General features: G+C 52.2%; 10 protein-coding genes across 10 annotated transcripts; 4 read left to right on the top strand and 6 right to left on the bottom strand.

Moving 5' to 3' along the window:
* Positions 1-65: 65 nt before the first annotated feature.
* Positions 66-2,753, bottom strand: MYCFIDRAFT_148908 (uncharacterized protein; the record flags this gene model as incomplete). Its single annotated transcript, XM_007923186.1, has 1 exon — positions 66-2,753. The coding sequence occupies one exon, from the start codon at positions 2,751-2,753 to the stop codon at positions 138-140; it is 2,616 nt and encodes an 871-aa protein (XP_007921377.1). The 3' UTR covers positions 66-137.
* A 693-nt stretch (positions 2,754-3,446) lies between these two features.
* Positions 3,447-4,850, top strand: MYCFIDRAFT_201468 (uncharacterized protein; the record flags this gene model as incomplete). Its single annotated transcript, XM_007923185.1, has 1 exon — positions 3,447-4,850. Exon 1 carries the CDS (start codon positions 3,582-3,584, stop codon positions 4,848-4,850), a length of 1,269 nt encoding a protein of 422 aa, XP_007921376.1. The 5' UTR covers positions 3,447-3,581.
* A 402-nt stretch (positions 4,851-5,252) lies between these two features.
* Positions 5,253-7,922, bottom strand: MYCFIDRAFT_86047 (uncharacterized protein). Its single transcript, XM_007922456.1, has one exon. It carries the CDS (start codon positions 7,564-7,566, stop codon positions 5,305-5,307), a length of 2,262 nt encoding a protein of 753 aa, XP_007920647.1. The 5' UTR covers positions 7,567-7,922; the 3' UTR covers positions 5,253-5,304.
* On the top strand, positions 7,037-7,922 carry MYCFIDRAFT_209754 (uncharacterized protein). The gene has a single exon (XM_007923184.1). The coding sequence runs from the start codon at positions 7,746-7,748 to the stop codon at positions 7,914-7,916; it is 171 nt and encodes a 56-aa protein (XP_007921375.1). The 5' UTR covers positions 7,037-7,745; the 3' UTR covers positions 7,917-7,922.
* Positions 7,923-8,063: 141 nt separating this feature from the next.
* On the bottom strand, positions 8,064-11,324 carry MYCFIDRAFT_213218 (uncharacterized protein; the record flags this gene model as incomplete). The annotated part of the gene is made up of 1 exon (XM_007923183.1): positions 8,064-11,324. One exon carries the CDS (start codon positions 11,322-11,324, stop codon positions 8,064-8,066), a length of 3,261 nt encoding a protein of 1,086 aa, XP_007921374.1.
* A 426-nt stretch (positions 11,325-11,750) lies between these two features.
* MYCFIDRAFT_184995 (casein kinase II, beta subunit) lies at positions 11,751-12,925 on the top strand (the record flags this gene model as incomplete). The annotated part of the gene is made up of 4 exons (XM_007923182.1): positions 11,751-11,807; positions 12,142-12,387; positions 12,440-12,830; positions 12,903-12,925. 4 exons carry the CDS (start codon positions 11,751-11,753, stop codon positions 12,923-12,925), a joined length of 717 nt encoding a protein of 238 aa, XP_007921373.1.
* A 300-nt stretch (positions 12,926-13,225) lies between these two features.
* On the bottom strand, positions 13,226-14,133 carry MYCFIDRAFT_127649 (uncharacterized protein; the record flags this gene model as incomplete). Its single annotated transcript, XM_007923181.1, has 2 exons — positions 13,226-14,024; positions 14,087-14,133. 2 exons carry the CDS (start codon positions 14,131-14,133, stop codon positions 13,226-13,228), a joined length of 846 nt encoding a protein of 281 aa, XP_007921372.1.
* Positions 14,134-14,420: 287 nt separating this feature from the next.
* Positions 14,421-14,997, top strand: MYCFIDRAFT_101625 (uncharacterized protein; the record flags this gene model as incomplete). The annotated part of the gene is made up of 2 exons (XM_007923180.1): positions 14,421-14,735; positions 14,791-14,997. Coding segments are annotated over 2 exons (522 nt in total), but the record flags the coding sequence as incomplete, so codon positions are not given.
* Positions 14,998-15,521: 524 nt separating this feature from the next.
* Positions 15,522-18,138, bottom strand: MYCFIDRAFT_159481 (uncharacterized protein). Its single transcript, XM_007923179.1, has 4 exons — positions 17,633-18,138; positions 17,093-17,576; positions 16,467-17,037; positions 15,522-16,394 (listed from the first exon to the last, which is right to left on the bottom strand). The coding sequence occupies exons 1-4, from the start codon at positions 17,783-17,785 to the stop codon at positions 15,668-15,670; spliced, it is 1,935 nt and encodes a 644-aa protein (XP_007921370.1). The 5' UTR covers positions 17,786-18,138; the 3' UTR covers positions 15,522-15,667.
* A 3,027-nt stretch (positions 18,139-21,165) lies between these two features.
* Positions 21,166-23,449, bottom strand: MYCFIDRAFT_209751 (pyruvate kinase). The gene is made up of 3 exons (XM_007923178.1): positions 23,117-23,449; positions 21,928-23,056; positions 21,166-21,869 (listed from the first exon to the last, which is right to left on the bottom strand). Exons 1-3 carry the CDS (start codon positions 23,235-23,237, stop codon positions 21,536-21,538), a joined length of 1,584 nt encoding a protein of 527 aa, XP_007921369.1. The 5' UTR covers positions 23,238-23,449; the 3' UTR covers positions 21,166-21,535.
* Positions 23,450-23,489: the final 40 nt, after the last annotated feature.

Raw genomic sequence — 23,489 nt, 5'->3', positions numbered from 1 at the left:
TGGCCCTGCTTCTTCGTTACAACCGTGATGATGTGTAAGAGCTGGCGAGAGGTGTGGCTAATTTTAGGTGGCAAGGCAGCAAGCCGTTTTCACAAGCGCGACCCACGCAGCCAATGCGGCGCATTTGTCTGTGCTATTTACATACCCTCATCGTCACCAAGTAGACGTGCGTAATCGTCTGCTGACGCAAAAACAGGCATATCGCGCAGACGCTTCCGCTCCTGTCGCTTCTTCTTGTTCCGTGTCGTCTTGTCCGTCACTTCCAAGCTTTCCTCCGGCAAGCCTAATGGTACCTCATCATCTGATCCAAGCATTGCTTCCTCGTCATCGAAGTCGGGTATGTCTTCCATATCGCTGCCGTCCATTCCATCCATCTCTGCGAATGAATCTTGAACAGGCTCGTCTTCATTCCCACCAAGGTCAATACCCGACTCAGATCCATCACTCTTGGAATAAGCAGATTCCAAGTCTGCCATGCTGAGGTCGTCGTCGGAATCTGGTCCCTCAACTTCTGGTCTCGAATTCGCAATGGCCTGCCAGATCTCATCCTCTCCTGCATCGCTATCACTGTCAACAGACTCTTGAGACATCTTCCCTCTCTTCTCTCCAACCTTGCGCTTCTTGTTGTCTGCAGCATTGAAGTAGGAATGGAAGAAAACTTCATCCGCAGCAACATCTTCCACCTTCTTCGCCCAGAAAGAATCAGAGTTGAGTGGCGCTTGTCGAGTGACGGCCTCGCCTGGCTTGACCAAGAGATCGGCAGCATTGCTACCAACCAACGGTTGCATGATAGAAGCGCCATGCGTCTTATCTTGCTTCGTCTTGGGTTTACGATACACGAATCGGTCGAGGAAATGCATCAGGGTATGCTGTGTCGGGTCCGGCTTTGGCGGCATCTTCTTCGTACCGAAAACAGCCTCTGCAAAGAGTGCGACAGATGGATGGAAGTGTCGCAACAGTGGAAGAATATCCCACAGCGAGGTGCGCTCGGCATTTGAATACTCTGGATCTCGTTTTCTCGGATCGTAGGCGACTTTTCTAGCTGGAGTTGCTTGCTCTTGTTCGAGGCTCTGCCCACCTTCTGGAACATCTACGAAATGCTCTTCTTCGTCTTCGTCTGCGAGTTCAGGCTCTGTCAACATTTTGCGGATGCTGGGGAACGTGTTTTCCAGCTCGCTTATCAGGTAAAGCACTCCGCATGCAAATGGCGGTTCATGCATTGTTATGACTTGTAGGAGCCTTTTCACGAATGCTTGCACACGCTTCGCGTTGAGATCCGCTTTCAAGCTCTTGTACAGCAGGTTGAGGTACATGACCTGTTTGCTGCTCGAGAAGAGCCTTGGGTCTAACAAGCTCTCGTAGAGTGTCTTGTAGAATCGTTCCGCGCCGAAATGCTTCCTTGACGATATTTGTTGTAGCAGGATCAAGGCCTGAATGCTGGTATTAAAGTTTGAGGCGTGAGCTACACGGAAGATGGTGTCAAGTTGCTGCTCGAATGTTGGGTCGCTGGTGTCAGCGAAAGGGAACGCTCGATTTACTCCGGCCAGTACCTGTGCAACCATCTTGTCGTGGAGCTGTGTCGCAGATTCTTCACTTCGCTCCTCGGCCTTCCGCTTCTTGGCCGCCATTTTGCCTGCTTTGCCGCCTCCGCCTTGATGGGGAGCTTTAGCATTTGCCTTCACTGTTGGTCGATCCTTCTCCACTGGCTTCAGCAACTGCACGAACAGAGAGAAGTATATATCCAGGAGCCTGTTTGCCAGCTCTTCCTCCTTTTGACTGAGGATCGTTTGATTGAGGGTGATAATGGCATAGTATTTCGCATGATCGCTCTGGCCAGGTCTGAATAACGAGTCTGCTTCAATACTGTTCGTAATGATTGTCTTCATTGCTGGATGTGTATTTTCGAGCTGCAAAAGCAGATACGAGGCTCGCGATGCGATTTTTCGCTCTGTATCTCCCAACTTGTTCACAAGTAATCGCAGCAGATTCTCTTCCTGCTCCGGCTTATCCTTCAGCAGTTCAAAGACATAGGTAATAGCACGGCTCCTGGAGTATTCGATTTCATCACTGCACCACGTTTCCAGAATCCCTAGCAGTTCAAAGTACCTCTTCTTTAGCCAGTCTTCGAAAGCCCATACAAGAAGATGAGTCTTCTGCAAACCATTTGGCAGCGCATCTCCACGTTGCCAACGCACAGACTTCCCTTGTAGGACTGCGAGAAGCCCAGGTTGTTTGGCAAAAGGGCGTAGCTTGCGATCTCCTGGTAAGACGACACCTTGCCCTAGCAAGTCCTTCAATGCCGCCAAGGCCTGCAACGCTTGATTCCTGCTCTTCTTCTTTGACAAGCCCAGGAGGTTTTCGAAAGCTTTCGTTGTATGCAGAGGCGATTCTTGTACCAGAAGCGTCAAGGCCGATATTTTGTCCTCGAGGGTACCTGAAGCCATGATGGTAGACAGGAATTTGTGCGAAGACGAGCCGGTGAGGTGGGAGTCATTGTAGGCCTTGTTCTCTGCCTCGAGCAGAGCAGTCGCGTACTGGTACAGCTCGTCGATCGTCTGTTGTGGCGGCAGAGACACAATCTCCTTTTCTTCGAGCGATGGTAACTCTGCGGCGTGCCAGTCGGGTCTTGCTGCGAATATGAGTGTGGGCTGGCCGACTCTCTTGCTGCCGCTGCCGCTGCCGCTGCCATGATTCGGCTTGGGCTTCTTGTGCGGCCGGCCTTGGTCGCCGAACGATTTTCGTTTCGTGCTCATGGCGACGGCATGTGTGGTTGTATTCGTGCTTGGGACTCGCCAGAGAAAATGTTCCCCAGTCGGCGCTGCGACGGCGATATCTCGGCAGCTCCAAACTCAAAAACGCGAGTACCATTGACAGAACTGCTGCCTGAGTAGAACGATGGATTGGCTCGTCGCATTGAAGACTGCTCGAGTGGCATCGACTTCGGCTTCATAAAAATTTGCACGTAGTGCTTGAGATGCCATTGAGCAGGGCCTCAAGTATTCAAGGGTGGTTTCAGCGACGCGCTCTCCATGTCAGTATCGTATCGCTTCTACGCCTGCCCTGCCACTTCATTACATTAATGACTTCACCAGTCCGATACTCGCAACCGATTGACCACCTTTTGGACTCCCACTCAAAGCAAAAAGAAGCCATCGTCTGGGGATGCGCATGAAGATGGCCACGACCTTCTCGTCCGAGCTGGATTCCTACGCCAAGCACAGCCTGGAATCTTTCACATTCTTCCGCTCGGATTGCGAGTGCTGAACAAGGTGGAGACGCTGATCGACAAGCACATGCAGAGCCTCGGTGCCTCCAAGGTTGCATTGTCTTCTCTCTCGTCGCAAGAGTTATGGCGAAAATCTGGACGGCTCCAGGGCCGAAACTCAGAGCTCTTCCACTTGACTGACCGAAAGAATGCAAAACACTTGCTCGCTCCAACGCACGAGGAAGAAATCACCAACATTGTCAAGCATGCCGTACAGTCTTACAAAGACCTGCCGCTCCGGCTGTATCAAGTGTCGAGGAAATACCGGGACGAGGCCCGCCCCAGGCAAGGATTACTTCGAGGCAGGGAGTTCATCATGAAAGATCTCTACACTTTTGACTTGACCGAGGAACATGCTATGGAGACATATCAAGCTGTGCAGAAGGCGTACAAGGCCTTCTTTGACCAGCTGAACCTTCCATATCTGGTGGCGACTGCGGATTCTGGTAATATGGGTGGCAACCACAGCCACGAGTACCACTTCGCGTCTCAGAGAGGCGAAGACACAGTCATCAAATGCAGCGCTTGCAGAATGTCTGTAAATGAGGAGCTTTACGTCGGCAAGCACGACGCAACGTCAGAGCCTCTAGACGTCAAGCATGATCTCGCTATATGGGCTGGTCCCATCCTCCGTAAGCTGGAAAAGAAGTTACCAAAGCCGCGGTCTGAAGAAGAAGCCGCACAATTTGAGCAGATCTATGGTCAAGCTTGGTCGAAGTATGAGGCCGCCTACACTCTTGACGCGTCCGCGCGGACTGCTGGCGGCCGTGTTGACTCGATCTTGAAGGTGTACTATCCTCAAGACTGTGAGCTGAACTTGCATGCTATCAAGAGACTTCATCCAAATATTGAGACGAGCAATGCTGATGCTCAGATGTGGCTCGATGCCCGTCAAGAGCATTGCATCCACATTCGTGACCCTAGGATATCTGAGTCCCAGTGCTATCTTCCTGACGTTGATTACTCTGGTTCGGAGCCGCCGAGAATTGCAGAAGCACCATTCCTCCTCACAAAAGCTCGAGAAAATGACCCGTGTCCAGATTGTGGATCTAGGGCCCTTCAATTACATCAAGCCATCGAGATAGGCCACACCTTCCATCTCGGCTCACGATATAGTGAACCACTGGAAGCGACGATCAAAGACGCCAGCAACGAAACCATCGCCATTGAGATGGGCTGTCACGGTGTCGGCGTCTCCCGATTAGTCGGAGCAATGGCCACAATGCTCGCGGACGCCAAGGGCTTGAATTGGCCTGTCGTTATTGCTCCATTCGCGATGGTGCTGGTCGGCACGGGCAGTAGTTCAGCAGATGAAGTGGTCGAACTGTACGACTATGTCATGCATCACCTCCGGGAAATGTCGGGAACAATGGAGTTTGATGCTGTAATTGACGATCGAGAAAGACCCCTAGGCTGGAAGCTCAACGATGCAGACTTGATTGGCTATCCCTTCATAGTCATACTCGGCAAAGCATGGAAGGATCGAAAGGCAGTGGAACTGCAATCGCGTCGTTTGAGTATCAAAGAGGAAGTTGGAGTGGAGGATCTCGCCCAGAGGATCATCTCATACAGCCGGAAGTTATGAGCCGATCAGTCATATCTCGGCTCTTGTAAGACTCAATCCGCAACGCATCCAGCAATATCGCAAAGTCTGCGTGTGAGCATGCACTGCTTGGTCGCTTCGTAGACCCCGAATACCAAGAAGCCGCTGCCGAGTCTACCTAACTTGTGCTGCGCAATGACAACGAATAGACCAGAGGGTTGCGTCTTTGAACAATTCTTCTTCCGAGCTACAGTGGACTCGCGCCAATGATCTGGGCAAGCTTTGACCACGAAGATAGAAGCAAGGCATTTTCGCCTGATCTTCCCGGGGAGGTTCCTAGGCATTCGATAACGGAAGAACATCTTTCATGCTCACAACTTCTACCAAACCACCAGGGCCCTTGCAGCTGGGAGATTTTCAAAATCATAGACAATACCAAAACGTCCGTGCAAGCGTGAATTAGCAACGCTGGTCGAGCTATCGACACATCTATCGATCACATAAAATCGCTCAAGAAATCGTGGGCAAAATCCGCAAAGGTATTCGACGCATACGATTGTTGCGCCGTTCCACACGATCCTCCCTCCGTCCCACCATGTGTGTTCATCGTTGGTCCATAAACCACATCTTCGCGTGAAAACCACTCCCCGAGCGCTCCTCTCTCAGCCTCTGCTTTCGCCAAAGCCTGCTCAATCCCGACCATTCTTTTGAGCGTTTCGAGTATAGCACCTCCGTACTCAAAGCTGAGCACAATACTACATCTGACTGCAATGGCAGCAAGCCATTTACGACCTTCTTCCTCTTCGGGAGAAAGCTCGCGCCGGGGCTTGTTGGAAGGTGAGTCTGGATTCGCACAGGCGCCGGCAATTAAAGACATCCAGAATAGCACTCCTGCCATGTGGCCCCAACAGTCGCTCAAGTTGGTCCTTATCAAGGCTGCTTTGATGAGAAGGTGCCAGCTCATTTCATCCTTTTGTGTCGATGCCGCGTTCTCGCTGATGGGATATACTGGTAGTGATGTTACCTTTGTATGATTCATCATTGCCAGTTGCGAGGCGGCTTTGGAAAGTGGTATTTCTTCGGCTAGAGCGTGGGCGTAGACAAGTGCCACTGTACGTAAGGACTCGTAAGTGTACTTGTCACTCATGCTGTGGAAAGAATCCGCGATATTTTCGCAAGAGGGGAATGCAAAGATATTGTCTTTCAGCGAGACAATTGTGGCCGGATCCTGATCCCACGCTGCTCGCATATCCACCGGCGTTAGCGGCGTCACATGATGTGAGGCCGTACTCCGCACGAAGGCGTGTGTCAGTTGTCGCAGGCTTTCAAGCAAATTGTACGTTGGACTGCTCTGCGATATGGACCGCTTGATGGTGAGAAAGCCAGAGGGGCGACAATAGACCGGAGACTCTGGAAGCTGATTCTGGTTGTTCGCTGGCTTCGTCCTTTTTTGCGAGCCATACTTGATAAAGTCTGCATGGGGTTCGGTTTCGCGAAGAGCAGAGATCATGTACATGGTAATCGTCAGGATTGAAGCCAGTTGGCCATCAACGCCAAGACGATCAAGTCCACCTCTCTGACGGACCAGGTTATGCAGGCCTTCTTGATGAATGCGCATGATGGAATCGTCGCAGCCCATGATCTCGCTGTTGAGGACGTGCAACACCGCCACAAGTGTTGCGTCCGCTGTCTGCATTTGAGGGTCCGCTAATGCTTGGTTGATCAATTGTAGCACTTCTGATCTGACCTTCATACGTTGCTCTGATCCGAAGGGTGCCCGTTCCTGAGGGGTTTGCAGTCCTCGTCGCATGATATCGTCATGGGAAGCAGAGATACAGATAGTGCTGAGAAACGCATGCCTGCTTTTGAGCAACGTGGGTACCCAATCTCTAGCAATGCCCCGGCTACCGAATTTGCGACTACAGCTCCATTTCAACTCTTCGACATTCAAAGACGGGTCCTGTAAAGCTGGCCAACAGCTACTAAACGGTTGCAGATTTGAGCCCAAAGCCGATCGCGGGTCACCTAGGAGGGGAGGTATGCTCTCTGGTATTGCTCGCAAATACCTCGAGTTGTTAAACCCTCCTGAAATACCGTGGACTAGCGGCGCCTCGTCATCTACAAATCTGATCTGACCGGCGGTCACATTAGGTCGCATTGCTTTGATATTAAGCTCGCTATGTTGCGATTCCCGGGTGTTGAGTGATTGCATGCCTTCCTGAGCCTTCATTCCGCCGCGCATGTCTTGGATGGGAGCGTGACTTGTACTTGTGGCTGTTGCGAAGGACTCTCGCGGACAAGGGAGGACTCCTTCTACTCGCTTTCGTTTTCTGGCCGTGCCGGAACCAGCAACCCTGATGTCATGGCTCATTGGTTTGCGTCGTTCCTTGTCTAGGTAGTCATGCATTACATGCTTGCGATTCTCGCGCATTTGGGTCCGGTCTTTGAGTTTCGTCGGATGGTCCACCACGAAAAATCGAAGAGACTTATTGCTGCTGGCTTGACCATTCTTCTTGTTGCCACTCGGGACTTTGGGTAAAGCTGGGAGAGATGGATTCTGGCGTGATTGAGAACGCCCTGGACCTTCCTTGGATTCTATTGACGTCCTTGTGCTGTCTGAAGACGGCTCTGAATCAGATGTTGCGAGTGAAGCACTGCTGAGCGGCGAATCTCTGCGAAGCACAGGATTGATCCGAGATCCTGGATTAGCATACGGAGGCAACATCAGTATTTCGGTCGCATTCTGTGGAGAAGCCATTATAGAAGACGTTAGATAGGAGGAGCCACGTCCGACTGATAAGTATGACGCTAATATGGGCGGCAAGGTTGGTGGTTGAGTGCTTGAAGATGAACCTGTTCAGCTGGGAAAGTGCTCTGCAACGGCTCAAGGGCTCGTGTAACAACCAGGCAGCCTCGGCAACGGCCCACATGGCGTGAATGCGCCCCAATAGCCATACTGCAGTCACCGCTGGAAGAGCTCCGTGTGTGGTCAATGTTGGCTGCAAGGCTCGGTCGAAGAAGCGGTCGGCCTTTGAGGCGGTGCAATGCCGATTGAAGATGTGCGGCAGGGATGCGTGTGCGCTGGCTCGAGAGAAGAGCAAGTTTTAACGAGAGCTGACGCGATCCCGATTTGCGTGTGCGACCCCTTCACATTTTACGGCTGGCAGCTTGGCGCATAGCCTGGAGCACCAACGCAGCAAGAGATCGCATGCAGCCCTATCGTAAGGTTGCAATACGAGAGCTGCATAATGTTGTTCACGCATCTGAACCCATGAGATTCGTATCTGTCTTGACGTCAGGCTCATTGATCAGCCGTTGTTCCAGAGAGAAGTAGTCCCCTCGCCATTGCCCGTTAACCTGCGTCTGAGATCTCCGACGTTGCCAATCCTGTGCACCACGGTGATTCGGTGAGCCGCTTTGGCGCTGAACATCTTCAATCCTCGAAGCGTCCTCCTTCTTGCCATTTGGGGCATCTCTAAGTCCTGCCGCAGCCAATGCAGAAGCCAAAGTTTTGCCAGAAGCATCAATACCGACCAGGAAGCGCGACAACTCCCTACAAAGCTCCCAGTCGTTTTCCTCCGAGGCCCTCTGCAAGAGTAAAGCAAACTCATGGACTTGAAAAGAGCCCTCTTCGAAAGCATGCAGTACTAGCAAATACCCTGCCGCAGTGTTGAGCTTCCCGTTGAGCAAAGATTGCTGAAATAGCTCGATGACCGGGGGCAGGTACGAGAACAGTGTCTGCCAGCTTCGCAGCTCGGTCTTGCGCGTACAATTGCAAACAACGTCCAAGTAGAAGCTGAAAGAGGAGAGGAATGAGAGGACGGTTGGAAGCAGTGCTGTTTCGGGCGGCACCGGCGGAGTGTCAACTTCGGCATCAAGCACGTCATGCAGAAGGACCTCTAGAGCGTGCGCAAAGTAAGGTAGATGCTGATATGACTTTGACAAATGCAAAGCCGCCGGCGAGTTGAATTCGGTCAAATGGTAACGGAGTAGCTGGGGCAGGAAGAGCTGAGTCCTGGGCGCATGTCTGAAGAAGCTGAAGTTCACGTCTCTTCTCTGAACAAGATCAGCCTCGATGCCAGAAACGATGCCTTTACCAACTACTGCAGATACAGGGGAGAAGTCGAGCGGGACCGCCACTGCCGAAGGTAGCTCTCGGCCGAGTTCAGCAGGAGCGCGAGCCAGGACGTCCTGGATATCAGACCAGACGTGGAAGCCGCTCCCGTCGAAGTACCACAGTGAGTCACGTAGGCTGTGACCTGTAGGATCGTCCAAAGACAGACCGTTTGCAGGAGGTGTGTCTGTGCCCTCATTACCGCCTTCCAAGGAGGCGACCGTGATAGGCTGGTCACGCAGCAGCATGTAAAATTCGATGTTCTGCACGATCACGCGCATATCGTATTTCAGGTCGCCATACTCATTCGTGGCTGGCTGGAGGAGGACGAGTTTACCATCTACTAAGAAGAGGACAGATGCCGTAGCAACGTCCTGGGAAGGGTCACCGTGCTCCAGCTGGTCTTCCGGTAGTATCCAGCTGATAGTCCGCACACGCGGTGGAGCCCGGATGATACCATGAAACCCTATTTGGCCGACTTGAACCAGTTTCGGGCTCGATCCTCCCATGACGATAATATAGTGTAGCAGGATGTTGCCATATGTATATACCAGGAGTGAGTCTGCGCCGGAAACGATGGTCGAGATTGCAGCATGAGACAGCTTTTCAGTGTGTTGGACGTGGGCAAAATCCAGTGCCTTTTCTCGAGAATAAAGTCGCACTTCATATCGACCGTTGGCCTCCACTGAAGCGATTAGGATATGATGATGCCAGCACATGCCGCCTCTGACTGCAAACTCTTGCTCCGCCTGGGGATCGTCAAACGTTCTCCATCTTCCGCTCGCGACACTATAATGCGCGAGTCCTCGCTTGCCAGCAACCGCTATGTAGTGTCCATCCGGAGATACCACTGCAGATTTGATGGGCCATTGATGGGCCAGATAGTGATGCGGTACTTGAATGGTCTGCCAAAGCGAGATATCCGAAGGCAGAGAAGTCACGTCGGGCACATCATGGCCTTTATAGAGCATCACGCTATTAGTGGAATGCAGCAGACCTCGTGATATGTTCGAAGGCGAGAAACACCCTGCCAAAGCGTTCCTGGCCATATCGAGAAACCACAGCCGATCGTCAGATACCGGGAGCAAAGCAAGCTCAGAGCCACCACCAACCCAGAAAGCAGACTTGATGCCGCGCAGCCATCGCTCATCGTTGTTCTCAGACTGCACGGAGTCCGCGCTGAAAGTGTTTGCACAAGGTTTGCCGTACACAGTCCACAGTGCCCAGCCTTTTTCGTAACCTGCAAATAAACAATATCCATCCGGCGAATATATCAGCGCGGTCAATTTTCCCGTAGTGCTCGGGCCCACAGGCAGACGTATCTTGTGGGAAAGTGGGATATTGCCGGTATAGTCTTTGACGGTGTACACGTCAATGAGTCCGATGGCAGTTCCAACAGCGATAAGGGAGAAGCGGGCATTTATGGCTACCTTGACTGCAGCTTCATTGATACCTTCGGCATCTCGGAAGCAGAAGCCTTGAAAAAGGCCTTTTGGCCCTTCGGCATCCGCACCAGTTGTGATGCATCGCTGAACAGCGTATGCCGCGCCGTCGTTCGTGATCCACGTGAACAGGTTCATGGGCCGATCATGAACAATATCTGTCACCGCCACCTTTTTACCAATCCACTCCATGCGGCTCACGAGCTCCGTGCTGGTCTGCGAAGACCCGCTTTCTGCGATCCATCGAATGCACTGCAGCGCGGCCGGCTTTTTTGTTGCAACGACCAACTCGTCGTCCAGCGCGACAGCCTTGCCAATGCCGGCATCGATGCGTATAACCATGCGAAAACGCACATTGATCTCACGAATGCCATCTCCTTCCGCCGGTGTGTTTGCAGCTGTGATGGTGCTCTGCTTTCTGAGGTTGCTGTAACCATCGGTGCTCGGTCGTCGCACGTGCCTATTGGTCTCTGGAAGAGGTGTCTGGTATACCTTGGTGTTGGGATCTGTGGACATAGAATATGTGATCAGATAGCCGAGAGCTGTCTGGACAACTATCAGCAGAGCATCTGACCTCAGCAGCAACGCCGTGCTCTGGCCATAGGCTTTGAGGGATTGCTGTGATCGCTGAACGATGGCCAAAGCCACGGTTGGTCTGGTCTGCCACACCACCAAGGAGGTTGCCGTCAAGGTAATGAAGATATTGCCACTGCGTGAGATCTTCGCATCTATTATCTCATCATTGGCGGGTGTATGCATCCCCTTGCCCTCAATTCCACCATCTTGTCTGCGGGACTTGTTGCGTTCTGTCTTAGTTTCGCCCTTGGTATCGTCGCCCAGGTCGGTCGAGCTTTCGCTCAACGGTGCTTCTAGACCATCATTGGAGGATGTGGTCTTCGCGGCAGCAATCGCATGCTTTGTCAGGGAAAAGACATTCGGCGCTCCGACGGGCCAGTACATGGCACCTCAAGGTGGTCGCAATCGGCGTGGGAGGGGAGTCAAGCTCATGTCGTTCGTTGAATCGTGGTGTGTAATCTGCGACCCATCAATATGAGTAGGCCGAACCACAGAAGCGCAACATAGGCGATGCGAACAACCACACGTATTTATTTACCAGAAGCTCTGTCCTGCAGGGATTGGAAGTCTCGTTGAAGCTCCATGTCGCCACGCACACGCCCACGCCCCGCAAACACACGTGGCTGGTGTGGCTTCAAGAGTGACGGGGAGGGGGGAATCTGATCTGGCCTTGTCACGACTTCACTATTGCCAAAACACATACGTCTCCTTCGACCTCGACCTCGCCCTCGACTGTGCCTCGCTCTGACTGCCTGCGAACAGGACCTGCAACATCAAACTGAACTGAAATATTGGAGGAAAGACCCGAGCATGGACGATTTTGCGAGCGACACCGACAGCGACTATACCAGTTACTGGAGGGACTGGGTGAGTGTTGCTTCCTAAATTCCCATTGTCGTGCATGCCAGAAGACACCTTCTTGCGCCGACACCCTTCTCGAGAGCATGAGCAAACCATTCTCATCGAGCCAGCATATTTGAGAGTCCGTCTTCAACATTGCTTTTCTCCAATCCTTCCCACTGAGCTTTACTTTCAACTTCCCTCTGCTCTCGAACAAGATCTCATGCTGGCCTTCCGCGAACGCCCTCACAATATTTCATCATCATCCTCCCCAAGCGAGTCCATCCCGCTGTACTGGCGGAAACACGTGCTACGGAGGTCTTTCCTGATCTGTCGACCAATAGCTAACCAAAATTCACAGTTTATATCCTCTCGCGGCAATGAATACTTCTGCGAGATCGATGAGGACTATCTCACAGATCGTTTCAACCTGACCGGCTTGAACACGGAAGTACAGTACTACCAATATGCACTGGATCTGGTCACGGATGTATTCGACATGGAAGTGGACGACGATATGCGAGAACAGATCGAGAAGAGTGCAAGACACTTGTACGGTCTTGTCCACGCACGCTACGTCGTTACTACGAGAGGCCTGGCAAAAATGGTACGTCCTTCCCTTCCTTGTGTCCGTCAGCTCATGCTCATGCGTAGTTTAGATGGAGAAGTTCAAACAAGGCGTCTTCGGAAAGTGCCCGCGAGTCATTTGCGAATCGCAACACTTGCTGCCAATGGGACAGCATGATATTGCGAACACGTCAAATGTCAAGCTCTATTGCGCCAAATGTGAAGACATCTACAATCCTAAATCCTCTCGGCACAACTCAATAGACGGCGCGTATTTCGGCACTAGTTTCCACAATATCCTCTTCCAGGTCTATCCGGCTTTGCTGCCGCAGAAGACACAGAGACGCTACGAGCCCCGCATATATGGCTTCCGCGTCCACGCGAGTGCGGCTCTAATGCGGTGGCAGGAAGAACGACGCGAGGAAATGAAGGACAGATTGCGCTCAAGGGCTATCGAGACAGGGTTTGAGGAGGAAGATGAAGGTGATGAGGAGATTGAGAGTGAGGAGGATGAAGTTGACGAGGACCAAGATGGTATTGATGATATGTTTGAAGGTCAGATGCAAGCTGTTCAATGAGCAAGAAGTAGTCATTCATGGGTTGGAAAGGCTGGCGTTTCGTGAATAGCATGTTCAAAAAGATACCAAGGGATGGAGCATAGATCAGCCACATGCATTATGAAGCAATGTGCAGAACTCGACTTTGATTGCAAAGAGTAAGGGCGGTGCTCTCAATCGAAAATAGCGGCCTGGAACTCTTTGCATTTACCCGCGTTTCCCACTCAGGCCAGAACCAAGTTTCTACACGTCTCTCAACTGTGCATTCAGAATCATGAAGGAACGAACGGGTCTGTGTACACTCCGACATTGATTCTGGCTCTATACATCCGCACCGAGCTTAGCCAGAAGTCTATCTTCTATGCCGTCTAGGATATAACGGTGCTCAATGACCTCTAAATTCTCAATCTCCGCCTTGAAAATCTTGTCTGGATCCTCCTGCCCACCCATAGGGTTCTGGCCCATCTGCGCCTGCGCCATCTGCTGCGTCACCTGATCGGCAGCATTGTTGCTACCCAGGATGAAGTTGTAAACCGGCTGAAGGCCAAAGAGCGTGAGAAAGTACCAGCTCAAGCTAGACACCCACCTCACGTCCAAGTCTCTAGTTCCGACCCCGGCTTGCAGCATTTGCTTGAACTGAGGTGTTAATGGGAAGGGGAGTTTCACTGGAGCATTGTTAGTTCCTGAGACCTGGCTGCTGTTACTTATTTGCGCTGAACACTCACTGATCACGTAACCCGAGAAGAATGCATTGATCCATCCCATAATCAAGCTCTGCGGAACCATCATAACCATATTACCTTTCATCATGCCCATCATTCCGTCCATGGCGCCCGGATCTGTGAGAGGATTTGCTGGAGGCTTGCCTCGGTTCTCCGGATCCGCCAGGAATTTGCCTTCTTTTACTTCCTCGATGAAATACTCTTTCCGCTTATCGAATGCCGATTTCGAGACTTGGGCATAGTTCGCGCGGAGAGTCTGCATGCGCAAACGTGAACGCATTTCGCGGATCTTGGCGAGAGGCTGTTTCTTTGGCGTGGTCTGGAGCAAGGTGGAGAGGTAGTGTCGGAGTATGCCAGTCAAGATCATGACTATTGTGATGGGCAGGAGGATCCAGTAGCTGGACTATTGCATCAGTCGACGTTCTGGTTGAGAAAGCAGGAGATGTTTGAGCGGACATACAAGAGGGCAGGATCCCTATGGATCTGCTGTTCCACTGGCGCGGCCATGGTTGTTGTCTGTTGCCGCACTATTCGAAAGCTGTGAATGTCGTGCGCATCTTGGAGATGCTCTAGCGTCTTCACGTGAGCGACGGGGGGGAGCTGCCGTGCCCGCCGATCACGCCAAGACGCATCATCTCAGCCTCATCCAGGGTCGCGCGAGCTACAGCTGTCCTGAACTAACATCGAGTCCAAATATAAACGGAACTCTCTGCGACAATGCAATAAGCAGACCCGCAGGATACAATATCACGAATTTGCTCCATTGTTCTCAGACTCGATAGCCACCCAGCATGGCCGACTCACGCGTATCTCCATACTCGCTGAACGATCTCAAGAACACGACCGATGATGCTCTGGGCAACTATCTACGAGGCCTGAACTTCAAGCAAGACAACACAAAGCTCGACGTAAGGCTGGCACTTGGATATACTGCGGTCATAATTTCTGCAGTGACATTTGCTGCAGACTACAAGTTTGGATGGGAGGTAACTAAGACCGGCACAGCCTGGGCAGTTGCCGTGTACACACTTCTCAATGGCGCCTTGACGCTGTGGCTGTGGTTCGTAGAGAAGGGCTTGATTTTTGAAGGCGCCAAGGACGGCAAGAAGGTGAGGAGACAAGTAAGGAACCTACACACGAGACATATTTTCTGACTTTGAACAGATCTCAATCTCCACCAAAACCAATAAACACGATCCGACCTACTACCTCGACGTTACGACTACAAAACCCGGCTTTCCTGAGAGCACACTCCATCTCAAGACTCCTTTCACAACGTGGTTTACGGCGGACGGATACTTCGTAGCAAAACCTTTTCAGCAATGGCTTGCCTCCAGCATTGAGGTCATTGGAGATGCCGACGTGAAAAATGCGAGCCGGGACGAAAGAGACGAGCTCGCCAGCCCAACGCCAAGGGGGTTTCCGGTCGAGAGCAACGGCGACGTGGATGCGAGTGGCAGGGGCACTCAGAAGAGGAAGACCAAGAAGAAAGTGTAATTTCACGCGGTCCCTTCCTCGTTCCTTTGAAAGAGATATCCCGTCAAGCCAAAAAGCCTTCACCACAATTCGAACATGACTTTGGTCTCGGACCCCATAGTTCGAAGCAGTCGAAAGTACACTCCACTGTATTGTTAGCAGTATCACACAGCAGCATGAGCGAGAGTCGCGCGGTACGGAATTTCTGTTTCCGTATTTGGCTTGATCACATCGGACTGCCACATGACATGCACCCAAAAATGCTCGTCATGATCGAGTGCGATATCTACTTTGACCAGTGGTCCAAACCAATACTATGACCTGCTTCGAGCGAGAGCGAACTTCTTTGCGGATCAAGACTTCCTCCCCGCACCATTGAGAGATTGGCTACATGGGCACTCACGGACAGGAGACATTTACCAAGTGCGCCAAGCGTCAGATGCTATTGTGATTAAATACTACGCTGTACATTTTATGGCATGTTCGTATCACTGCAAGGACCTCCTCGTCGTGCCAGAACTCCTCGCTCGCTAATTATCAAAACATCAAACGCTGACCATGTCGTCTACCTCCGACTCTTTGAGCTCGATCGACTATTCGCTCTGCTGCGACTCGCGCTTCTCTTGAAGCTCTCCCGAGTATTGACCCGGTCAAGATCGAAAGGTGAAAGTTCGTAGCTCGTCTCAGGTTGAGCGGTCCGAGACTTGCTCGCTGTGATTGGAGCAAAGCGAGGCTCATCATCTTCTCCGATTTCAGACTCAATGATGGATTCTCTTCGCGCCTCTTCTTCTTCCTCCTCGCGCCTGCTCCGTCGACGGGACTCCTTGCCCTCGACGGGAGACTCAGAATCCTGGGGCTTCTCGTCCGTATCTGTGTTCTCTGCTGCTGTGGTCTCACCCTCGGAGAAAGGATCTGCATTTTCGTCTTCCTGTGGCTTCGATAATGTCTGGTTCATCATCTGTCGCATGAAGGATTCGCTCTGAGCTGCGTACTTGCATTTGGTTCTTATGCGGGCGCCAAATTTCCAGAATAGAAATGGAAACGGAACACAGATGAGCGCCAGTAAGGCAGGAATCGATGCAGCCCAGTGGATTCCAAGGTTCGCGAACATCTGGCTCGTGAAAAGTGGGAAGGCGGCACCAAATAACGACCGCAAGACCGAATTCGCCGCGAGGACCGACGCAGCGAAGATGGTGTAGGAGTCAATAAGATAGTTCATGATCCCTAAAAAGATCAAGACCATGCCGAAACCGAAAGGCGCTCCAGCCATGATCGAGACAATCCAGTGTATACTGCTTCACTTTAGCGATCTACTCTGCTAGCGATTGCCTTCGATACGTGGGATTGCCTGGTAGCAGACTTACCTTGGATAATTAGTCCAGGCGAACCAGAACAGCCCAATCGGAACGGCTATTGAGCCAACCATACACAACGGGAGGCGAGACTCTGGAGGCGCAAATCCTTGGTATTCGTCGCTGATCTTTGCATAGCGTTTATTGTCCCAAACGCTGTATGCGACAGCTATCAGCATTCCCACAGCCACGCCAAGGAAAGCGAGACCACCGATGCCTGGCGACCAACCTCTGTACTGCTGGTATACAATCGGGAAAGCTCCAAAGCACATGTAGAGTGTGCCGTAAATGATGGCCATGTACACGGAAAGCAGGAATACAATGGGCTCGCGGAAGAGGAGGATCCAGGGTCGTGAAAGCGAAGTCTTGAACACCTCTAGAATGGTCGTATGGCCTTGCTCGATGTCACCACGACTTCTGTATACCTTTCCGGTAAGCTTGCTGAGCTTCTTGGCCCGTTGGCGAAGGATGACGGGTGAATATGTCTCAGGAATGGCAATTGTGCCAATCAGCCAGAGGACGCCTGTGAAGATTGCCATCACGCCTTGAATCCAGCGCCAACCTATTGTCTCTCCGACGAAGCCTCCAACCTGGAATCATAGTCAGCAAATAAGCGCAGAGGAAAGTGGTCGATTGACTCGCGATTGGCCCAATGACTGGTCCCATGAACGGCGCTGTGGCAAACAAACTCATCGCTAGACCACGTTCGCGAGCTGGAAACATATCGGCAATCACACCTCCGGCGTTCGTCAGTGGGCTCGAGCCAATGGCTCCCGCGAAGAATCGCAAGATGATCAGCGTCCAGATATTCTGAGATCCAGCCGCTCCGGCATTGAATGCTGTCAGACCAAGGTAAGTTCCGATGTATAGATACTGTCGTCCAAAGAGCTCAGACAGTGGTGCCCACAATAGAGGTCCAATGGCGAAGCCCAACACGAAGAGTGACACTCCTAAAGTGACGACTTCCTGGCTGGCTCCGAAGTCTCGAATAATTTCTCGGGTGCCTCCAGAGAAGGCAGATGACACAAATGCGACGGCCAAAGTAGCCATCGCGACCAGCATTGTCAAGCTCCATTTCTTCAATTCGGAGTAAAGCATCGGGTTTCTTGGGTCTTGATCAATCTGGATGGCTGTTAGCTGTGGGTAAGGAGCAGAGGAAGGACATGGTATCATCGTACCCAGACGACGACGTAAGGGTGGTCTTCGGTGCCAGAGCCCTCATAATGCCAGTTCTCGACGTCTGGAGTGACACCAGATTGATCAAGGACTTGTCGCAAATGCGGTATTTGTTTTGGCTTCCCGCCCTCGACGTCGACCTTGTCGTCCGACATGGTTGGCAAACGTTGAGCAGGTATGAGCGTCGTCGAGATCTCGGGCCTGGATCGCGCAGAGATCTTACCGCACACTTGAATCTTGAGCCAAGCCGAACGTGAGCGACGCCTTCGAAGGAAGTCTGTCGGTGTTTGTTTTCAATTTTCAACCTTTGGCAGTGCTTTGGCCTTCGTCACTTTGCTGCGCTGCGCTCAAGGCGCCTGAGTCGCAGGCTGAAACGGATCTCGAGATGCAGAATGGGGCATTGAACCGAGCTTCTGCAGGCGTCGGGTCAGTTGCTCCAGATGTTTGCGTGAGCGAACTCAAAGCAGGGATATTCGAAGGGATGAAGGGAGAAAAGGGTAGGTAGGGTAGGTAGGGGAGGTCGGGGAGGCACGACGTGGCACAGAAGAAGTGTTCTATACATGTTTGCTGGGGGACACGAGCGGAGCATGTGCCTAAGTCCGTTCCCATTATTGCCACACTTCTGCGCAGGTAGTCGCCATGACGATAGGGCAGACGAAATGCTGGGGCGAGGTCAATGGATGCCGCGTGCCGTGCACCAATCGTAGTAGAAAGCTTAAGTGTGGAATGTGGCCAGTAGTGAGGCGGCGGCGGCGACGCAAATCTGCACTCTGCACGCATCGACACGCTTGTCCGATTTGGGCTAGATCCTCTCTGTTCTTCACCGAGGTCTGACGTTCGTGTTAGAAAATAATTCATCATCAAACAAACAGCTATCATACACCTTTCGCACCACGTTTCTCTAGCTATCATACACCTTTCGCACCCCGTTTCTCTGCTAGAGCTCATCGCGAACTATGCACTCGCACAATGATGCTTCCTCGTCCGTGACAGCACCTGCACACGAAGCCACCGCAAACCACCGCGCTCCTTTCTGCCTCTTTCTTGATCATTGTCCTCAATCCAGCTCCGACCGGAAAGGACCACAAGGCTGTTGCCCCAGAGCAAGGTGTACCCATGCGCCAGTGCCAACGAACGCCAGCCGGTCGACTTCACGGATAAATCTCAGCACCGTAATAAAGACGGCATTCGGCCCGAGTGGCATTGAGCATTGGAGATCCAGTGCACGCCTGGAGAAGCTAGGCGTCCTCTCCATTCCTGACGAGCCCTTTCTTCTGTCCGAAACTAAAAAAGGGTGTGCAGACTATTCGAAAATGTTTCACCTGTGTACTTGATGCTCATGAAACAAGTCCGGCCGGCTTCGGTGGTGGAGGTGGAGGCCTCAGTGGAGCTTCGTGCATTTCTCTGACTTGCTTCTCCCAACTGGACTCCCGCTCTCTGGACGCTGCCGGATCTTGCATCTCAAAGTCCTCTTCCGTCCAATGGTTATCCATCGACCGAAGAGTCATACTGCTTGAGTCGGACTGCTCTCTTTCAAGACCGCTGAAGTCTGGAAAGTCCGATTGGGATTCCATCTCGTCATCGTGAATGGTGTCCATAATTTCGTCCAAGACATTGACATGTCCCACGAGGCGCCTCAAGTTTCCAATTGGCCGGTTGACCTCTCGACGAAGTTTGGCGCTTACTTTGCCGGCAAGACAGTATGCTTCCACAATCGATCGATTTTGGTCCACGCTGGCTGAGCTTGTAGAACTTCTGCTTCTAGGTCTGGCGACTTGACTGTCTAACATTTCGGTCGCTGGTATTTGTATTTTGAGCCTGGAAGGTGTTTCCGGCGTATATCTAGGCATTTGTAGCATCGTCATTTGCTGCTAGTAGAAGTGATTCTTAGAGCGTTGTGCTTTCGTCGATGCCAGATAGATGAAGTGTTCTCACGAAGCTATTTGGTGCAAGATGTCTTGAACAAACACAAGTCGATGAACAACCAGTGAAAAGATATAGCACAATCAATCCAGTACATTATGCTTCTCTCAAATGAAGAAAGAGTAAGATGACGTGGGCATTGGCAATACAAGATCCTTGGCGAGGCTGCGCAAGTACCCAACAAGGCCAGGGAATTCCGCGTAAGCATGCACAGCATGCCAAGGACAAGCATCTCGGGAATCAGGCTGATCCTGGTCCCCTTGGAGCATGACCTCCAGTTTCTTGGGGCCAAGTTAGCCAATACTTCCAGCCAAGACTGTGCTGTTGGCTCCAACTGAGATGCCTGATTGTGCTGCAATACCTGATTGAAGCTGCATGTATTATTTGATCTCTCCTCTACAGGCCGATTTTTATAACAACATGCGCGCGGCGATCAGTCCAGCGTTCATCAAGATCCACATCTGTTCACAGCAAGGGTTTCCTCTAATAATCTGCCATATACCGGCTAAGGCTCAATCTTGGGACCGAGCCCTTGCAAACGCGAACCAAGGCTGCGCCAGTCTCGGTGACGCCTCGCAGGAACGCGTCCTCCGCGACATCAGGATCGTATCGCGTAATCCCGTGTCTGCAATATCATCGATCGCTGGACAAGGAGGTAAAGTAAACACTGAGACTTCAAGTTGCAATTTGGCGAACGGTCGTCGCGCAAGGAAGCCACTTTCACGGCCGGGTCAGTGATGAGGGACTTACCACAGGGCAGCTCTTGCTCAGGACGTGCCAGATCTGTACTGCGAAAGGAAGAGAATTCAAGGTTGGTAGAAAAGCTGAACAAGGCCCTCAGCAATTCCTTCCCGCGATCGATCGCAAATGTCTACCAGCGTCCATTCCTCGGTCCCATCACGCTTTCCCACCACGACGAGACGGTCATCTCTGCCGGGTCGACCTCAATATGCCTGTGCCAAGGCCGCAATCAATTCCTGGAAGTAAAGTCTGTCACTCGAATCCAATTCTGTGGGTCGATGGCCGCGCAGCTCAAGGCTTCAATGCATGCACCTGGCCAAAAATTATTTCGGTCATGAAGTAGTTCCCAGTCGCAGCGAATGGTCAGATGGGACACCCTCCATACATAAAAGGCAGGCAACTATCCATATACTTGAAAGCAGAAGACGACATGACGATTGCAAAGCTTGTAGCACACCGTTTCGAAAATGCCAGTCGGGCGGAGCCTTGGACTATACAGTACTGGTATGATGCTCAGATGTACGACATGGAGAGAAGATTCTTTGCAAATGCCTTGAATTACATACCAGGTATGGCGCCGTAGTAAGATGGCTAGAGAGTACCCAAGCTTGTCACAGATCTGCGTATTTTTTGCCGATTGCTGGATGCCGCCTGATATCTTGTGGATCCCAGCTGGTGAACATGCCAGATGCCTCTTAAACTCGCCATTCGTGTCGTTCATCGGGCCTTTTTTTCCTGGACTTTGTCCGGAGTACCTTGATCCTTTCCAGGCTGCGTCTCCTTACATCTTGAAGACAGGAATTGCAAGACAAGTTGCTCGACCGTGCTGCGCTTCGAGAGGAATTGAGTCGTGTAACGCTGGAAAATGAATCGGTATGTAGCAGAGGCTGGGGCTGTTTGGCTCATGCCCGTTGGTATCTTTCCCGCTATATAACTCCAAAGCATATCAGTAAAACAAGCAAGAAAGCCTCGCACTCACATGAGTGATAGAAAGCGTGATTCTAGGTTGTACTCATTATCCCATGCCGCCTCTATAGTACGCTCGTTTCATTCGTCTCGTCAACTGCAACATGATCACGCGCTGTCGAATTTGTTGTCAACATGGCCGCTGACAGTTCATTCTGCTACATTCAGCTCTTCTGTGCCACCTAGGCAGCCAGAGCAGCTCTCGGCAAGAAGTCGAATCCCCGGATCTCCACAGCAGCCGGAGTGGCAGCCGCTGACCGTTTGCCGAACCCATTCTACGCGTTCTGGTCCAGGCCGAGATCCTCCTCCGCTGGGACAACACGAATGGTGTTGGTGTGACCCATACCACCTCTCCATCCTTGCACACAAATGACTGGATCTCCCTTCTTCAGCACACCAAGCTTGATGGCATTATTGATGCCCCACTTCAAACGGCGATCAACGTCCTCTTGCCATGGGGTGGTCTTGAAGTCTGGCTTCTCGACAGCGTAGTGGAAGGGGTAGACGCCACGGTAAAGGTGGGAGTATCGAGATGCACGAGCATTGCGAGTGACCATGATGATCGGGCAGACTGGGCGGTATTTGGAGATGAGACGAGCGGTGTTACCACTGCGAGAGGTAACCTTAGCATCTGGTCAGTGAATGCAATCGCTGGGGTGGGACTTACGAGGTGGTCAGCACCAAAATAGCGCCGGCATTCTGCTCAAGAGAGGCAGACACAGCAGCCATGCAGCAATTCTCCGTGGTCGGAACTGGTCGTGGAGCAAGCTGCTTCAGCTCGTCGAAAGCGTTGATGTATGGGATAGCGATCTCTGCCAACAGGCAGGTCTCATGCATCATGGTGACAGCCTCTCTGGGATAATTACCCTTGGCCGTCTCGCCGGACAGCATGACGCAGTCTGCTCCGTCGAGAACAGCATTGCCGACGTCGGAAACCTCAGCACGAGTTGGTCGTGGGTTGTAAGTCATGCTCTCAAGCATCTGTGTAGCACAGATGACTGGCTTGCCAGCAATGTTGCACTTTGTGATCATCATTTTCTGGGCAATGAAGACTTGTGCTGGAGGGATCTCGATACCCAAATCACCACGAGCCACCATGACACCGTCTGTGACCTTGAGGATCTCGTCGAAGTTGTTCACGCCCTGTTGGTTCTCGATCTTGGCAATGATCTGAATGTCCTTGCCCTCCTCACCGAGCACCTCACGGATGGCAGTGATGTCCTCGGCACGGCGAATGAAGGATGCAAAGACCATATCCACGTTGTTCTTGACACCAAACCTGAGATCGGCCTTGTCCTTCTCCGAAAGAGCTGGGAGGTCGACGTCGGTCTTGGGCAGGTTGACACCCTTCTTGCTGCTGATCTTGCCGTTGTTGACGGCTCTGCATCGCAGAGTCTTGTCGTCCACGATGTCGAGCACCTCGAAGGCGAGAACGCCGTCGTCCACATAGATGATGCGGCCCTTCTCGATGACCTTGGTGATGTTCTTGTAGTCCAGGTACATGTTCTTGTTGTCGGAGGCAGTAGCATATTGATCGTCGGTGGTGATGTTGATCTCGGTGCCGGCAGAGATGGGGATGTCCTCGTCGCCGGGGGTGTTACCCGTGCGGATCTCGGGGCCCTTGGTGTCGAGGGCGATGGCCACTGGACGTCCAGCTTGGCCCTGCTCAGCTTTGCGAGCATTGTCGATGACGGACTGGTGGTAGTCGTAGCTGCCGTGGGAGAAGTTCATGCGGACCACGTTCAGACCAGCAGCGCGCAGCATGTTGATCTTCTCTGGCGAGTTGGTCTTGGGTCCTGCAATCAGCTGGTGTCAGCGGCACGGTGCTCCAGGCGTCTGCTTGAAAGCTCTCTTACCGATGGTGCAGATGATACTCGTGCGGCGGAATTGCGTGGGCGGGCGGTATTCGGTGTTGAGGGAGGCAAGCCATTGCACACGAGTGCGGCCATACTCCTGGTGCACGAGAGAGTCGCCCATTTTGGTGAGGGATGGTCTTTGCGAAGGCTTGGAGAGGTGTTGTTCCGGGAGTGGAGGGCGTTGGCTGGAGGGCTTTTTCGAGCTGCCTCTGCCTCCTTAGCGCGTGTCAAGGCAGTGCAAGCCCCGCCGTGCACACGAGATACTTAGAAGGAGGCTGGTCGTCGACTGTATACAACGACGGGAGATTGGGACGAGAAGGAGGAGCGTTCTGGTGTAGGCCGGGAGGAGTTCAGCTGCGGTGTGAGACGGGGC

The sequence above is a fragment of the Pseudocercospora fijiensis genome (genome assembly GCF_000340215.1).
Source record: "Pseudocercospora fijiensis CIRAD86 unplaced genomic scaffold MYCFIscaffold_1, whole genome shotgun sequence".
Lineage (NCBI taxonomy): Eukaryota > Fungi > Ascomycota > Dothideomycetes > Mycosphaerellales > Mycosphaerellaceae > Pseudocercospora > Pseudocercospora fijiensis.
This window is presented reverse-complemented; position numbering and strand designations above follow the sequence as displayed.

Coding starts and splice junctions, on each gene's coding strand:
- MYCFIDRAFT_86047 (XM_007922456.1), bottom strand. CDS start 7,566: ATGGCTTCTCCACAGAATGCGACCGAAATACTGATGTTGCCTCCGTAT.
- MYCFIDRAFT_209754 (XM_007923184.1), top strand. CDS start 7,746: ATGCGCCCCAATAGCCATACTGCAGTCACCGCTGGAAGAGCTCCGTGT.
- MYCFIDRAFT_159481 (XM_007923179.1), bottom strand. CDS start 17,785: ATGTCGGACGACAAGGTCGACGTCGAGGGCGGGAAGCCAAAACAAATA. Junction 17,038..17,092: donor AGTCATTGGGCCAATCGCGA/GTCAATCGACCA, acceptor TCCAGGTTGGAG/GCTTCGTCGGAGAGACAATA. Junction 16,395..16,466: donor GCCTGGACTAATTATCCAAG/GTAAGTCTGCTA, acceptor AAAGTGAAGCAG/TATACACTGGATTGTCTCGA.
- MYCFIDRAFT_209751 (XM_007923178.1), bottom strand. CDS start 23,237: ATGGGCGACTCTCTCGTGCACCAGGAGTATGGCCGCACTCGTGTGCAA. Junction 23,057..23,116: donor GAGTATCATCTGCACCATCG/GTAAGAGAGCTT, acceptor AGCTGATTGCAG/GACCCAAGACCAACTCGCCA. Junction 21,870..21,927: donor ATTTTGGTGCTGACCACCTC/GTAAGTCCCACC, acceptor TACCTCTCGCAG/TGGTAACACCGCTCGTCTCA.